At 35.7% G+C, this 17,621-nt stretch overlaps 1 protein-coding gene across 1 annotated transcript; it reads left to right on the top strand.

Moving 5' to 3' along the window:
• Nucleotides 1-12,808: 12,808 nt before the first annotated feature.
• Nucleotides 12,809-15,469, top strand: LOC107780799 (small ribosomal subunit protein eS4). Its single transcript, XM_016601375.2, has 5 exons — nt 12,809-12,940; nt 14,016-14,093; nt 14,184-14,364; nt 14,548-14,645; nt 14,814-15,469. Exons 1-5 carry the CDS (start codon nt 12,938-12,940, stop codon nt 15,246-15,248), a joined length of 795 nt encoding a protein of 264 aa, XP_016456861.1. The 5' UTR covers nt 12,809-12,937; the 3' UTR covers nt 15,249-15,469.
• The last annotated feature ends 2,152 nt before the right edge of the window (nt 15,470-17,621 follow it).

Below are 17,621 nucleotides of genomic sequence, written 5' to 3'. Positions count from 1 at the left end.
AGAAATTATTATAAGCAAACTCCGCAAGTGGCAAGAATTGATCCCAAGAACCTCCAAAGTCTAACACAAGCGCGAAGCATATCTTCCAATATCTGAATGGTGCGCTCTGACTGTCCGCATGTCTGTGGATGAAATGTTGTACTCAACTCAACCCGCGTGCCTAACTCACATTGTACAACCCTCCAGAAGTGTGAGGTAAATTGTGTACCTCGATATGAAATAATAAACACGGGCACACCGTGAAGGCGGATAATCTCACGAATGTAAATTTCAGCTAACCTTTCTGAAGAATAGGTAACTGCCACTGAATGAAATGTGCTGACTTGATCAACTTGTCTATAATGACCCAAACTGTGTCAAATTTTCTCTGAGTCCATGGGAGTCCAACAACAAAATCCATAGTGATACGCTCCCATTTCCACTCAGGAATTTCTCACTTCTGAAGCAAACCACCAGGTCTCTGATGCTCGTACTTAACTTGCTGACAATTCAGACACCGAGCTACATATGCAACTATATCTTTTTCATTCTCCTCCACCAATAATGTTGCCGCAAATTTTGATACATTTTGGCGGTACCTGGATGAATAGAATACCTGGAACTGTATGCCTCTTCGAGGATTAATTCACGAAGCCCATCAACATTAGGCACACAAATACGACCCTGCATTCGTAGAACTCCATATTCCCCCAACACAACCTGTTTGGCATCACTGTGCCGCATTGTGTCCTTAAGGACAAGTAAATGAGGATCATCATAATGTCACTCTCGGATATGCTCATATAAAGAAGACCGAGTGACTGTGCAAGCTAGAACCCGACTGGTTCTGAAATATCTAACCTCACGAATTGGTTAGCCAAAGTCTGAACATCTTCAGATAACAGTCTCTCACCAACCAGAATATAAGCAAGGCTGCCCATACTCACAACCTTTCTACTCAAAGCATCGGCCACTACATTGGCATTTTCGGGGTGATACAAAATGGTGATATCATAGTCTTTCAACAATTCCAACCATCTTATCTGCCTCAAATTAAGATCTTTTTGTTTGAACAGATACTGAAAGCTACGATGATCGTAAATACCTCACACGAGACACCATAGAGATAATGCCTCCAAATCTTCAGCGCATGAACAATGGCTGCCAATTCTAAGTCATTAACAGGATAATTCTTCTCGTGAACTTTCATCTGCCGCGACGCATATGTAATTACCCTGCCATCTTGCATTAATACTGCACCAAGCCCAATGCGAGATGCATCACAATATACCGTATACGATCCTAAACCTGTGGGTAATACCAACACTGGTGCCGTAGTCAAAGCGGTCTTGAGCTTCTGAAAGCTCAACTCACACTCATTTGACCATCTGAATGGGACACCTTTCTAGGTCAGCCTGGTCAATGGGCTTGCTATAGATGAAAACCCTTCCACGAACCGACGATAATAACCTGCCAAACCTATGAAACTCCGGATCTCTGTAATTGAAGTAGGTCTAGGCCAATTCTGAGCAGCCTCAATCTTCTTAGGATCCACATTTATGCCTTCTGTGGATTCAACATGCCCTAAAAGGGCAAATGAGTCTAACCAAAACTCGCATTTTGAAAATTTGGCATATAACTGATTATTCTTCAAAGTATGAAGCACACAAAAAAATCCAAATAGGGCTTGAACACCCGATTCATCAAATACATAAATGTTGCTGGGGCATTTGTCAACCCAAATGACATCACAAGGAATTAGTAATGCCCATATCGAGTCTGAAAAGTTGTCTTAGGTATATCAGATGCCCTAATCTTCAAATGATGGTAAACAAACCTCAAATCGATCTTCGAAAATACCTTGGCACCCTGAAGCTGATCAAATAAGTCACCAATTCTTGGCAGTGGATATTTGTTTTTGATAGTGGCCTTGTTCAACTGTCGATAATCTATACACATCCGCATAGAGCCATCTTTCTTCTTTACAAATAGTACTGGTGCACCCCAGGGCGAGACACTAGGTCTAATGAATCCCTGATCAAGCAAGTCTTGTAACTGCTCCTTCAATTCTTTAAACTCCGGCGGGGCCATACGATATGGTTGAATAGAAATGGGCTGAGTTCCCAGAGCCAAATCAATACAGAAGTCAATATCTCTGTCGGGTGGCATCCCCGGCAAATCTACAGGAAATACTTCTGGAAATTCACGAACAACTAGTACTGAGTTCATAGAAGGGACATCCGTACTGGATCGTGAATATAAGCCAAATAGGCTAGACACCCTTTCTCTACCATACACCAAGCTTTCATATAAGAAATAATCCTACTGGCAGAATGACCAGGAGTTCCTTTCCACTCTAACCGAGGTAACCCTAGGATGGATAGGGTCACTGTCTTGGCATGACAATCTAATATATCATGATACGGTGACAGCCAATCCATACCCAAGATGACATCAAAATCTACCATATCAAGAAGTAGAAGATCCATACTAGTCTCAAGACTATCAATAGTAACCACACACGAACGATAGACATGATCTACTACAACAACATCTCCCACCGGTGTAGATACATACACAGAAGCACTGAGAGAATCACAAGGCATAACTAAATATGAAGCAAAATAAGAGGACACAATAAGTAGATCCTGGATCAAATAGAACTAAAGCATCTCTATGGCAAACTGGAATAATACATGTGATCACAGCATCAGATGACTCGACCTCAAGCCTAACTGAAAAAGCATAAAATCAAGGTCACCACTCTGAACTGTGTCTCTGGGACGGCCTCTAACTGGCTAGCCTCCACTTCTAACGGTCTGACTTCCATCTCTAATGGCCTGACCTCCACCTCTAATGCCTGACCTCTACCTCTAGCTGCCTGAACCCTTCCTCTAGCTGCCTGAGCAGGTGGTGAAGCAACCGGTGCCGGTATGATGGCACGAGAATAATGCCGAGATCTGTTACTCGCCAACCTAGGGCAATACCTCCTGATGTAACCAATGTTCCCAAACTCATAACACCCATCCTGATGTCATGGTTGCTGAAGCTGACCCGAATGGGCCAGATAACTACTGTAGTAACTCTGGAGTGGTGGTGCACTGATGGGAGCTGAATATGCACTAAATGTTGGCTGCCCAGAGTAAGGTATAATAGGATCGTGACTCCCTGAAGCACCGGGAGATGCATGAAATGCTGAATGAAATAGTCTGGGAGGATGACCCCTACCAAATTTACCCCTACCTCCAGGCGAGGCACCACTAAAACCACCAAACTGACGAGGCCTCTTATCAGACTTCTGCCCTCTCTGCTGTGCAAGAACCATCTCGATCCTCCTCGCGACATTAGAAGCTGCCTGAAAAGAAATCTTGCTTCCTGTCTTCTTGGCCATCTGAAGCCTGATAGGGTGAGTGAGTCCCTAAATAAACCTCCTCACTCTCTCTCCCTCAGTAGGTAGTAAAAGGAAAGCATGACGAGCGAAATCCACAAAACGAGACTCATACTGAGTAACAGTCATACTGCCCTACTGTATACGATCAAATTGCTTGCGGTAATCCTCTCTCAGTGTGGTAGGAAGGAATTTCTCCAGAAATAGCTGAGAGAACTGCTCCCAGTTAAGTGCAGGCGATCCGACTGGTTTGGTCAATATATAATCTCTCCACACCTCTTGGCGGAACCTGTCATCTGAAATACAACAAAATCAACCCCATTGGTCTCAACTATACCTATGTTCCGCAGCACCTTATGGCAACGGTCAAGATAATACTGTGGGTCCTCAGAAGGGGTACAACTGAAGTGAACTGGAAAGAGCTTAGTGAACTTATCCAGTCTCAATAAGTCCTCAAAAGACATGGAGGGCCTATCACCGGTCTATGCCGCAATAATTGGCTGAACTACCCCAACTGGCGGGGCTGCTGGAGCCTGATTCTAGGGAGCCATCTGCTCCGGAGCGGGAGTAGTGGGAGTTTGTGCTCCTCCCCCAGCATGTGAGATGGCTGGTGCCACTGGAAACGTACCATTTTAGGCCACGCCCTCCATAAGACTCACCAAACAGACAAGAGCATCCTGAAGCACTGGAGTAGCTATGAATCCTTCCGGGACATAAACGGGTCTAACTGGTACATTCTGAACTGGAACCTCCTCCTGAAGGTCCACCTGAGGTTCTACAACAGGAGTTGTTGCTCGAGCTCTAGACTAAGCTCTACCTCTGCCTCTACCTCAGCCTCTACCCCTGATCATAGTTTCCACCGGGGGATCTGGTCCCTGTCCATCTGTAGATGTATTACGTGTTCTCACCATCTGCGAGAGAATACGAGTAGAATGGTTCAATCATCGATGATAGAATAAAATTGCACGACAGAATAAGAAAGAAGTGATATTGTTCCTAAACTTCATAGCCTCTGAGAGATAAGTACAGACATTTTCGTATCGATCCTTCAGACTCTACTAAGCTTGCTCGTGACTCGTAAGACCTATGTAACCTAGTGCTCTAATACCAACTGTCATGGCCCCAAAAATCCCACCTTCGGACCGTGATGGCGCCTAACATTTCACTTGATAGGCAAGCCAATATTAGAATAATATTATCCATTTTAAAATAATTTTTAAATTTATTAATAACAAAGAAACAAATGCGGAAGTAAAATCTGAAATGTAGTGAATAATCCATAAAAAAAATAACTGTGTCTAAATACCATCCAAGAATTGGTGTCATAAGTACACGAGCTTCTAGAATAATACAAATAAAGGTCTGAATAAAATAAAGTTGTCTGAAAACAAACACACAGCTAAAGTAAATAGATGGGGACTTCAGAACGGCGAACGTTGTGCAGCTATACCTCAAGTCTCCTCTAGTAGATGAAATCCGAGCAAGTCTATGGTACGCCGCTGAGACCAATTCCGAAATGTGCACAAGAAGTGCAGAGTGTAGTATCAGTACAACCGACCCCATATACTGGTAAGTGTCGAGCCTAACCTCGAGGAAGTAGTGACGAGGCTAAGGCATGCTACTTACATTAATATATGCACAATAATAGTAATAACCACAATAATAGAATTAAATGAGGTAACTCATTTCTAATAGTTGAAGCCAACTCGGCAGTCATAACCAATTATTACTTCAATCAATTTCCGTTGCAGCATGCAAACCGCTCCCACAATATATTCATTTTCAATCCTCCAATATATTTATTTTAATCAAATATATATATAAACTTTTAAATAAGTCTGTTGCGGGATGAAATCTGATCCCCAAATATGGACTTTTTAATAAGTCTGTTGCGGCATACAATCCGATCCCCCAATATAGACTTTTAAATAAGTCTGTTGCGGTGTGCAATCCGATCCCCCAATATAGACTTTGAAATAAATCTGTTGCGGCGTGCAATCTGATCCCCCAATATAGACTTTTAAATAAGTCTGTTGCGACGTGCAATCCGATCCCCTAATATAGATATATTTACTTTCATTTCCGTTGCGGCATGCAACCCGTTCCCCCAATATATTTCAACAACTCATTAATGTAATAAAAATTACTCCAATAAATACCACGTCTAATGAGAAACTATTAAGCATCAAGGAACATAATAATTATAATTTATTTATGAACAAACAATGGTAATTAACAATTAATTGTGAAAATCGTGGAGAAAATAGGTAGTTTAATATTTAATATGCTAAATGTCAAGTAACAATTAAGACATATAAATCAAATCAGTATGTAGCAATTATTGCAGAAATTCAAGAATTAATATTTGACAAAGAATAGGAGAGAAATAATTATCATAACAATTAATTCGTGTATTAAAACAAAATTAGGGTTTTCAAATAATTATGCAAATAATTAATTTGACGCCGTATAGACACTCGGCACCTCGCATATACGTCGTTCACATGCATTTTACATAACAAATAATTTAAGGGTTCTATTCCCTCAAGTCAAGGTTAACCACGACACTTACTTCGCTTTGCAAATTCCAATAAATTATTCGACCACAACTTTTCCTTTTGAATTTGTCTCCAAAAGCGTCAAATCTATTCACAAACAATTCGATATACTCAATACGAATCATAAAAATTAATTCCATATGAATTTACTAATTTTTCGGATAAAAATCCGAAATTCATTTTAATATTCGACAGTGGGACCCACGTCTCAAATCCCGAAAAAACTCACAAAATCTGAACACTCATTCCGATACGAGTTCAATAGTACAAAAATTATCCAATTCCGATGTAAAAGGGACCTTCAAATCTTAAATTTCCTTTTTTGGAAGATTTTATAAAAATCTAATTTTTCTCCCAAAAATTCATTGATTCATGATATAACTGAGTATGAAATCCTGAAATATAATCAATATAGGATAAGGAACACTTACTCCAATGTTTTTCCCTGAAAATCGCCCAAGAATCGCCTTACCCGAGCTTAAAAATTGAAAATGGTTGAAAATTGATCGAAATCCCATTTCCAGAACTTAAGTTCTGTTTTTCAGATTTTTATTCATCGCGATCGTGGAAATTCGTTCGTGATTGTGTAGAAAACTTCTGCCAGGTCCATTTTACTCTTTGCGATCGTGGATAATTGTTTGCGATCGTGAATCACATTTTGGCTGCCTATTTTATTAACTCTATGTGATCGCATAAATGGCCATGCGATTGCAGAGAACATTTTCCCAACCTTACGTGATCGCGTACCGACTTATACGATCGCGTAGCACAATTTCAGTGCTTCAGCCTCTGCCTCATTCTTTCTACGCGATCGCAGTTTGATCCTAGCGTTCGCAGTGCACTGGAAGATAACCTTCCATGTTCCCGTGCCTATCTTCGCGAATTTGAAGGGTAAATCTCACGGCTCACAATTTCCTCTTCGCGATTGCAGGAATGGCTTCGCAATCGCGAAGCACAATGCACCAGAAGCTCAAAAACCAAATTTTCTAAGTTAAAAATCATCCTGTAGCCTATCCAAAACTCACCCGAGCCCTCGGGGCTCCAAACCAAACATGCACACAAGTCCTAAAACATCATACGAACTTGCTCGCGTGATCAAATCGCAAAAATAACATCTAGAACTATGAATTGAACCCCAAATCAAAGTAAATTTTCAAAAAAACTTCAAAACTTATATTTTCACAACCGGACGTCCGAATCACGTCAAATCAACTATGTTTCTCACCAAATTCGGCAGACAAGTCATAAATATTATAGTGGACCTATACCAGGTTTCGAAACTAAAATACGGACCCGATGTCAATAAATCCAATATCAGCAAATTTTTAAAATCATTAAGCTTTCAAACTTTTAATTTTTTATCAAAATTTCATATCTCGGGCTAGGGACCTCGGAATTCGATTTCGGGCATACGCCCAAGTCCCAAATCACGATACGGAGCTATCGGAACTGTTAAACACTGATCCGAGTTCGTTTGCTTAAAATGTTGGCCAAAGTCAACTCAGTTGAGTTTTAAAGCTCTATTTCACATTTTAATCCATTTTTCACACAAAAACTTTCTGGAAAATTATACGGACTGTGCACGTAAGTCGAAGAATGATAAATAGTGATTTTTGAGGTCTTAGAACACATAATTTCTTATTAAATTTAAAGATGACACTTTGGGTCATCACAAGTTTGACGACATTCTTGGATTCGATCTTATTTTATCTTGCTGTTATTCCTACTTGCTACAATTATCTTTTTATTTTCAGTCGTTCTCTAGCCGAGAGTCTATCGGAAATAGCCTCTCTACCCTTCCAGGGATAGGGGAAAGACTACGTACATCTTACCCTTCTCAGACCCCACTTATGGGAAACTACTGGGTTTGTTGTTGTTGTTGATAGAATTAGTTTCTACATACGTGTTTCACACGTAATTTTTCAAGTAAGAAGAGAAAAATTAAAAATAAATAAAAAAGTAAAGTAAGAATAAATTTAAAAGTATACAATAAAATGTACACCACTAATATTGAACAATGTTAATCCCATGAAATCTTTGCCTTATGAAGATATTAAATATGTCACTTTTTTTAAACTAATACATACCATATATATTTTATTATTACTATTATATTTTAATTACAGAACCAAATGGGTAAGAAAGACTTTTATGGGCATATGAGAAAACTTTGCAGATTGAACTATAAATACTTGCTTGTTATTTTTTACTATAGGAATAAGAAGAAGTATTAATCTATGAATATATCAATTAATATATAAAGAGCATGTCAACAATGCATGTAACCTTGCAGTTTATCTCCGTGTTCTCATTCAGACTCTTTCAATTATTTGATCATCCCTATTTTCTCTCCTCCTCGTCCTCATTTTTTTTTTCTATTTTTGCTTTCTCTCTCGCCCATGATATTAAGAATGAGCCTCGATAGATTGGTCTCCATTAATATATTATTTTCTTATTGAAACTAAATGTTCTTCGTTGGTTTAAGAAAAGATGAACCAATTAAATCAATATAAGTAAATTTATCTCGTGTTTATAATGCTTTATGGTAATTAATGTATACCTAATTTAAACTGGTTCTTCTCATATATTTGTCTCTTTCGAAAACTATACTCTAATTACTCTGGTATGTACATTTAAGTAACGATGATATATTTTTTTTTAATTCAATTGATAAAACATTGTAATTACATCAAAGTCCCAACTACAACATCGCATGTTTGATTCCTATAATTAACAACTCTGTCTTACGATTTGCACCTTTTATTTTATATTAGAATCCGGTCTTAATTCTTAGAAGTTTGGGTATACACACTCAATGGTTCACCTAATATGTTGAACTTTTTATCACATTAATTTATTCATCATACTAATGCTTGATGTTCCTATAAACTCTTTTAAATGCATGTAAGAATAATTATTTTATAATTCAGTACTCAAAAGTTCTAATTTTAACGGACTCATGGGCTCTACTCAAAAAAATTATTATGCTTCCTATGTTAATTAGTTTAGTAGTGCCCCTTAACTCTTTCGCGATTTCTTCTCCCTTAAATCAATAATCCTAGTATATTATAAATAGTTATTGGTGTAAGGTCATCTTAATTAGAAATTTAAATACTTTAAACATCTTCATATTGAGCATATCATGCAATAGTATGCGCTATTCGCAGTCTGTAATTTGTTCACAATTATAAATTAAGCGTAGGTCCAGAGGTCATAGTGGTCATAGCTTTTTCATTTCAAATCTTGATTTTCAAAATTATTTCATGGTTTGAATTTTGTTAAAAGAACAAAATTAAGTGCATCCTAACATATACTATTTCTAGTTGTGTCATTTCGTTGTAAATTTTTGGCATATATTTGAAACTTCAAACTCGTGTGGCATAACATTTCAAATATCTAAAAAGCTAAAATTGAACTCGTATTCTAATAAGAAAAGGATTCATTCCGATACAAATTTTAACTATTTCATTATTTGTTAATTTGTATTATAATTTATTTATTAAAGATATTATTATTATACTTAAAAAATAAAGATATTTACGTTATGTAATGAATAAATTTATCGGTGGGCTGGATTTTCTCTTCTCCTATTGCTTTTTTAATCTTCTATGAAGGGCTTGCAAAAATAAAATATTATTTTGTATTATTATGAATGGAAAATGAAAGAAACTTGAGATTGTATAAATTTCGTATGATAAGGAATGGGTTTGTTGATGTGCTTTTCTAATCCAAGCAGATAATTAGTAGCCGATCCTTAGGCAACAAAATCCAAAGGTAGTACTTAATTAGAATTCTATTTCTATGATATTTTACCAAAATAACTTATTAATTTTTGTATTTTTAGGCTATTTTGGTCAACCAACATTTTTACTATGAGTTCCTCTATTTAATATTTTAGGGCTATTTTGATCTATCAATATTATATTCGTGCTTTTATAATAATATAGGCTCTCCTGTTTCTAAATGGATTTGGACAATATAATACGTTTTCAAATTAAATTAGTAATAAGAATTTTTTTAAGAAGTATATCCTAAAAGTAATAGGATTACATGGCTAAAAATATGTCCATATCCCGAAAATAATTATACTAATAGAAAATCTAACATGTTCCTAAAGGTATTAGGTTTGCATGCTAATATGTAGTATTATATATCTATGCCCGAAAATAATTATACTAATATGATTCCTAGAGATAATCATGTAGGATTCCTAATGTGTAGTATTATGTCCTAAAACTAATAGTATTACGAGGCTAATGTCTAGAATTTCGATTATGTCATTTTATTGTGAGTTATATGCTTGATATTAAAAGGTTATTTTTGTAATACAACATTTTATTCATGCTTTTATAATAATACTAGTTTTATGTACGTGCGTTGCACGTAAATCTTTAGTCAATTATTACAAGAAAGAAAAATATATTAAATTTACTAAAAAATTATATAAAAACTTGATAATATTTTAAACTTTAAAAATTATTGTTATTACATTAACATAATACTTGAGTTCAAAATGATCATTCATCATTCTGAACTTGAAAATATGATCGACTTAGTTAAGTTAGTTAGATAGTGTTCGAATTTATAGTGCATGCCGAAAAAAGCAATGTGGTATTATCTTGTCTAATGCTTCATTATAGATGATTTTTTTGGTGTATGTCCCCTTCTGTCGCTTTAGTTGTTGTCATGAATAATTGTTGATATATATTATTTTTAAAAGTGTCACATATAGTTATTCGTCTAAGAGTACATGTTGCGGCAAATATAGATGAACACTAAGGATTGTTTATCTCTATGCTTTATCTGTTTTTATGACAACATTTTTTTTATGTTAAACAAACATATTGAAAACTATTTAGTCAACTTTATCTCCTCTATATTTTTTAGTCATGATATTATTAACTATATGTTGCAATATTTTCCCTTTAAAATTGAAATTGTCCGCTTTAGAGTAATCAAATCTCATAATTTCTAAGTTTGATAAGACATGTTTCACATAATTATCAAAGAAGTAGAACGGATTCATCGATATAGTAGTAAACTTGGAACTCATTAGGTGTTCAAATTTTGACTCTTAATCATAAAATAAATAAAAAAAGAATATTTAAATCTAAGACCATCTCCAGTGAAACACAAGTTTCCTGCATTTAATTTGTAGGTCAGAACTCATACAAAATACAATCATTGGTGACATAAAGTATGTTTGTCATAGTTACATGACAATCATCAAAGTATAACCGTGTAGGGCATAAGATTTTGAACAAAAGAGTAAAAAAGAAAATATAAAATATAAAATATTTTAAGGACCTGCTTATACAATCCTTTAAAGCATAGACATCAAAGATTGACATGCAAATCTAAAGCTCCGCAATACTTGAAGTTTCTAAAATAGCTTCAAGCTGATTTACCACCAAATTGAATTATCAGATACAATATAACAACAAAACTATTTTACAACATGAAGGGAGAAGAAAAAATAAATTGGCTGAAATAATGTCACCTTAAGCAGCGGTCTCTTCCATTCAGCTGAATGATTTTATCTACCAAATTCAAGGCGATGTTTCAAATCTATAGTGGTGTTTACTGCAAAGAAAATAACACCATGCAGCTGACCTAAGCATTATAAAGTATATATATGGTATAAAAGGAGAACGTAGTTCAACATAAAATTTGCATATAATATGCTGGATTACCGGAAAAAATAGAATTCAAGAAAAAATGATATCTAATTGATATCCCTTTATCAAAAAGGTTAAGCTTTCAAAATCTCTTGCGGCAATGATATGTTGAGTTGTTTAAGTAGAGCTGCCGTAATTTAGATGGATTTAGTTGACCTAGTTGTGTACCAAACGGAATTTAAGAACGAACCCAAATTCGAAGGAATTAGTACTACATTCAAAGTTCTAAATCCGAAAGAAGGGTTTTAAAAGTTACACTTTTATCCGATAAAAAAATATATTTTAAGGGTATAAAAGTCCATCAACATTTCGAGGATATTTTAGTCCATCAACATTTAGTTAATGAATGTTTCTTTCTAGTTTGTGAAAATTGAATTATGATTTTTTATTGTCATTGTTATATACAGAGATTGTGAAAACTGAACTTTAGTACGTTCATAGTCATGAGACCAATGGATACTAATATTGTAGTTTCTTTGTATTATATATATGTTTTATCGTATATAGTTGCTACTCTAAACTCTGAAATATAACTTTGATGATTTTGAAAAACCTTGTGCATAATTGAGTCGCTTGGACTGATGTTGATTTTTGTTACGATAAGGTGAAAATTACATCCATGGATGGTTTTAAATATGGGAGAGTCTTATCGGGGTTGAATGCAGTTACGAAGATCGATCAACCGAAAACTAAATAGGTAATATATTATAGAGGATTTTATTCTCTTGATTTTGTTTTCTTTTTTCAAGGAATTCTTCAATGGAAAATAAAAGTTACATCTTTCAGGTAAGGATAACATTTTTTTTGCAAGTAATTGCAAAAAAGTTACATTCAAAGTCCTAAATTCGAAAGAAGGGTCTTAAAAGTTACACTTTTATCCGATAAAAAATTATATTCTAAAGGTATTGTCCATCAAGATTTTGAGGATATTTTAGTCCATCAACAATAATAATATAGATAGATAGATGATTTAATGGCTAATTATTGATAAGTAATGTCTATTTTTGGTTTATGTCACTGGTTTTCCCTTTATAAAAAAGGTTCTAAAGGATAATTGCCCAAATAAATATTTTTCCTAATGTTCTCGGAGAAAACGTGCGTAAAATGGTTGTGTACACAAGCCCAATCAGAAATTCAACCAAAAGGCAGTCCCGTATGGCCCAAATCAGAGTTGGGCTACGAAGGGCTTGGGCTAAGTATTTAAGGAGACATCGAAGCTTAAAAATTAGGGTTTATAAGGAGGCTTTCACATCAGCGAAGCAGCAGGTAAGCTTAGTTACTGCAGAAAGTGGCGGAGTTGTGAGGCTGCTGATTCAAATCTAAAGACCACCAAAATGGTTCGTTTCTTTCTCCAGTTTATTCCTTGTTAAATTAGAAGATATTCTATTCTAGATCCATAACATATCCATTTACATTTGTTAGATAAAATTAATGTTGCTTCTCATTAGAGTTTTGGTCGTTTTTTCTCATTATACTTGTTTTATCTAGTGTTATTGCGCCATTTATCCTCACAAGGTCGGGGTAAAGTCTGCCTACACACTATTCTCGCGTGTGGGATAATACTGTATATGTGGTTGTTGGTTCGCTGTATAAAGAAGGCATACTCTGCATTACTAATATAAATTTTATATGACTAATACATATTTGATTTCCACTATAAAACTCTGCCTTACTAATATTACCACAACTTAGCGCTGAAATATGTATGTTACTTTATGTTTCTCAAAACAAAGATAATCTATGTATTATCTTATGCCAATGGAATGTGGAATAGTACTACCTGGATAAGAGAACCTAAAATGATTCCTTAAAGCTAATCTTTCACTTTGAGTCGAGATCCCTACATGACAATTCTTTTTTGGTATTTCACCAGAAAACAATCTTTGTACTATTATTTGCTGGATAACGAACCTTGTGTATTCTATATCTCGTAAAATATCATCTTCACCGAGAACTAATAAACAAAATACTTAAAGCTAATGACTTTGAATCACAATCCGTAGATGAGAATTTTGGCAGTATAATCCACTCTATAACAATCTATATATTGTTAATGTGCTGGTTTAACAAAACTTGTTTTACAATCAATGCTTAACTATTCTTTGAATTTTACCCCCTACAGTTTATTGAGTAATTTATTATTTCTATATCTTGTAAATCGTTTTCACTAAGTACAAATTTTGAGATAATTTTCTTATCCTTGCATCTAAGGATGCATTTAACTAATTCTATCTTGAATAACTGCATGAGATCTCTTTGACATTGATGGATTTTGAATTTTACAGTTGGCTTCAGATGCTTGTCATTTTCTATTGGTAGTGGACTTAAATAGCTGGCCTGAACTCTTTGGAAATGTTGTACATGCAGTAGTGATATTGCCAAATGTAACTTTGTTTTTATATTCATGTACAGGCTAGAGGTTTGAAGAAACATTTGAAGAGGCTCAATGCCCCAAAGCATTGGATGCTTGACAAGCTTGGAGGAGCTTTTGTAAGACATCAATTATCATAGTAACCTGTGAGTAATTTTTGATGTTTTCCTGCTTCTTTACTTGAAGAGTTGTCTTTTTTACTTTTGTAGGCTCCCAAGCCTTCGTCTGGTCCGCACAAATCAAGGGAGTGTTTGCCGTTGATCATTATCATGAGAAACAGGCTGAAGTATGCTCTGACATACGGCGAGGTCATTTCAATTTTAATGCAACGACTTGTTATGGTTGATGGGAAAGTTAGGACAGATAAGACTTACCCTGCTGGCTTTATGGGTAAGAGTACTTCCTTCATATTTGGTGTGGTTTTGCATCTTCGAGTAATACTGCCAAAAATGTTCAGTTTTCAAAGAACATTTTTCGTTAATGACCTTTTTTGTTGATGTTCTGTTTGTTTCCTCTGTGTTCTAGTTGGTTGAGTTCCTCAAATTAGTAATGCCCATTCTTTTTGACATACAGATGTTGTTTCAATTCCTAAGACAAATGAGAACTTCCGCCTCATGTACGACACAAAGGGCCGATTTCGTCTTCACTCAGTTAGGGATGAGGAAGCCAAGGTTCACTTCTGATGCATTCTTGATTTTTGCACTATGGACTTTGAGAAAGTATCCTGCATCTTTTTGTACTTTGGAACAATTCATTTTCTGCTGATTGCTTCCAGCTTGTAGGATTGTGCAATACTGCCTTGTTTGAGTAATTACTAATTTTCTTTTGGCTAATTACAGTTTAAGCTGTGCAAGGTCCGATCTGTGCAGTTTGGACAGAAGGGTATTCCATACCTCAACACTTACGATGGAAGAACAATCCGCTACCCCGATCCTCTCATCAAGGCCAATGATACCATCAAGCTGGACTTAGAGAACAATAAGATTGTTGACTTCATCAAGTTTGATGTCGGAAATGTTGTCATGGTGACTGGTGGTAGAAACAGGGGGCGTGTTGGTGTTATTAAGAACAGGGAAAAACATAAGGGTAGTTTCGAGACAGTTCACATTCAAGATGCCCAAGGGCATGAGTTTGCTACACGCTTGGGAAATGTGTTCACTCTCGGAAAAGGTACTAAGCCATGGGTATCCCTCCCTAAAGGAAAAGGTATCAAGTTGTCCATCATTGAAGAGGCACGGAAGAGACTTGCTGCTCAATCAGCTACCACTGCTTAAAATGCGTGGTCGAACTTTAGACTGATCAAACCTTTTTGCTGGTTGGACCTAATGTTTATTTTTATTTTAGCAATACCAATTTTACTTGTACTGCCCTACAAACATTTGTGTTCTAGGTTCTTGTGAACCTATAGCTTTTTGTTAGGATAAAAACGTTGAAGACTTTTAAAGTGGTCAGGTATGTGCTTTTATTATCATTGAATTTGATGTAGATTGATCCTTATTCTGTTTGGCTCCGTCGATAAGAGCTCTTGGGAGTCATCACCCTCTTATCCCTTGAGCAAGAGCTCTTCCACACGGTACTCCCGGATCACTATGGTCCCTGCTAACATTTTTTCAGATCCCCCTACCAAGGACGCTTTAGTGGCATCCCATCTTCATACATTACCCTTGCCTAACTGTAAAGATTTTAAAGAAACAACCTGCTTTACTCCAGGCAAGCGAAAGCACAATTATTTCTTCTGTTGCCGGGTGGCTTAAATAATTCGTTCATTCTCAATGCATGGTTAAATTCTTACATAAGGAAAAATGGGCAGGCTCGTTATATTCTTATATGCTAAGGCGAAACGAAAAAAGGGACAAAATTGGTCGGTGGCAAAAATTAATTGCATTCGCTAACCAAAACGTATATAAACTACGTATATTTTTTTTGTATATAATACACATAATAAGATAGTACATTTTATCGACTATTATTGTTGAGAGACTAAAAATATACATTTTCTTGAAAAAAATTGGGCAATACCTATTACAAAGTTTGATAATATTGTTTAGTTCAATGCCTGTTATTGCTACTTCCTTTGTCCAATATATGTGGTGGAGCTCTGATTGTCCCAGGAACTCGGATTTCGAGTGTCAAACTTTTTAATTTTGACCGTAAATTCGGACATAGAATCTTTAAGTTTTTTGAAATAAGATTTGTGAGATATTGAATACCCAGATATTTCTACACCTAAATCTAATGTCTTTATGAAAGAGAAATAGGATATGGCATAAGCAGTAATTATTTTCTTTTGGGATTTCGAACATCGATTTGAGGTTGGATTTGAAAAAAAGTATATATTTGGACTCGGAAGGTCATGCGTGGCATATACGGTAGATCCGTAGGGAACATCTCGGGGAACTATCTCACAACCGATATCGAATCTATAGGAGGAACCTACGCACTAATCGCGATCGCGATTAATGAATGGGCTTCAAGGGTATTTAAGGTCCAGATTTCGAGATTTTGCACATTTTTATCATTTTTGAGTCCAACACTTCGGGAAGAAGTAATTTTTGAGGAGATTTTTACTCCAACTTTGTAGGTTAATGATTTTAACTTGGATTTGGCTTAAGATTTTGAATACCCATGGATTTCTACATCTAAATCTAAGGTTTTTGAAGAAAGAGAAAGGCCGTTTGGCATAAGGAGTAATTATTTTCTTTTGGTATTATGAACAACGATTTGAGGTTGGATTTGAAAACAAAAGTATATATTTCAACTCAGGAGGTCATGGGCAACCGAATACTATGTTCAATTTTAGATTCCGGGCATGTGGGTTCAGGTTGATTTTTTCTAAATTCATTAAAGATTGAATCTTTTTAGATTGGAATTGATTCCTAAAGCATTGGTTGACTACTTTGAATGTTATTTGAAGACATTTGGATCATTTGGATCATTTGGAGGAGAATTTCAAAGGAAAATCGGTATGTGAGGGTTGAAGAGGTTTTGAAAGAAGGTAAGTCTCTTGTCTAACCTGAAGGAATTTTCTTCAAATTGGACTTATGTGTTACATGCTACATGATTTAGGGTTGGCGTATATGTGCGGCAACGAGAATATATACGTACACCAAGACTTTACCATATTTGGGATAGTTTTAGGTTTCTTTATGCCTTGTTTAGTTGTGTGTTCTTCTTGATTTATGCTTTATATGATTGTACGGCTACATGAGGTAATGTATTCATGCTAAAAATTATATTTAGACTTATGACATCTTATTTGAGCATGATGGGCTAGTTATTGATATACTTGTTTTAGCAATATTCATATTTTATATCATGAACACATATCTCTATTTATTATGTCCTTGTGTAGCTTATGTATTATCTCTTGAGCATATGTATACATCTTTGAATATGGAGATCTTGATACAGATTGAAATGATTATGGCACATTAGGACATTATGAGCGGATTGATATTTTTATGGCACGATGAGTTACCATATGGCGCTTGGATATGGATACGTCCCTCTGAAGTCAAGTGATTACCTAGGTTACATTAGGCCCTATGAGCGTAGGTGATACGCGTATCGTGTTAGAGCACATGGGACGTGCTGGATCATACTGAAGCACATGAGATGTGTTGGATATTGATTATGATTGAGTCTTG

The sequence above is a fragment of the Nicotiana tabacum genome, chromosome 17 (assembly GCF_000715075.1).
Source record: "Nicotiana tabacum cultivar K326 chromosome 17, ASM71507v2, whole genome shotgun sequence".
Lineage (NCBI taxonomy): Eukaryota > Viridiplantae > Streptophyta > Magnoliopsida > Solanales > Solanaceae > Nicotiana > Nicotiana tabacum.
Note: the sequence above shows the minus strand (reverse complement) of the source record. Positions and strands in the feature narration are given on the sequence as shown.

Excerpts from the sequence above, each read along its gene's own strand:
- LOC107780799 (XM_016601375.2), top strand. Across the intron at positions 14,094-14,183 it reads ACAAGCTTGGAGGAGCTTTT|GCTCCCAAGCCTTCGTCTGG; the intron begins GTAAGACATCAA and ends TTACTTTTGTAG. Across the intron at positions 14,646-14,813 it reads TTAGGGATGAGGAAGCCAAG|TTTAAGCTGTGCAAGGTCCG; the intron begins GTTCACTTCTGA and ends GGCTAATTACAG.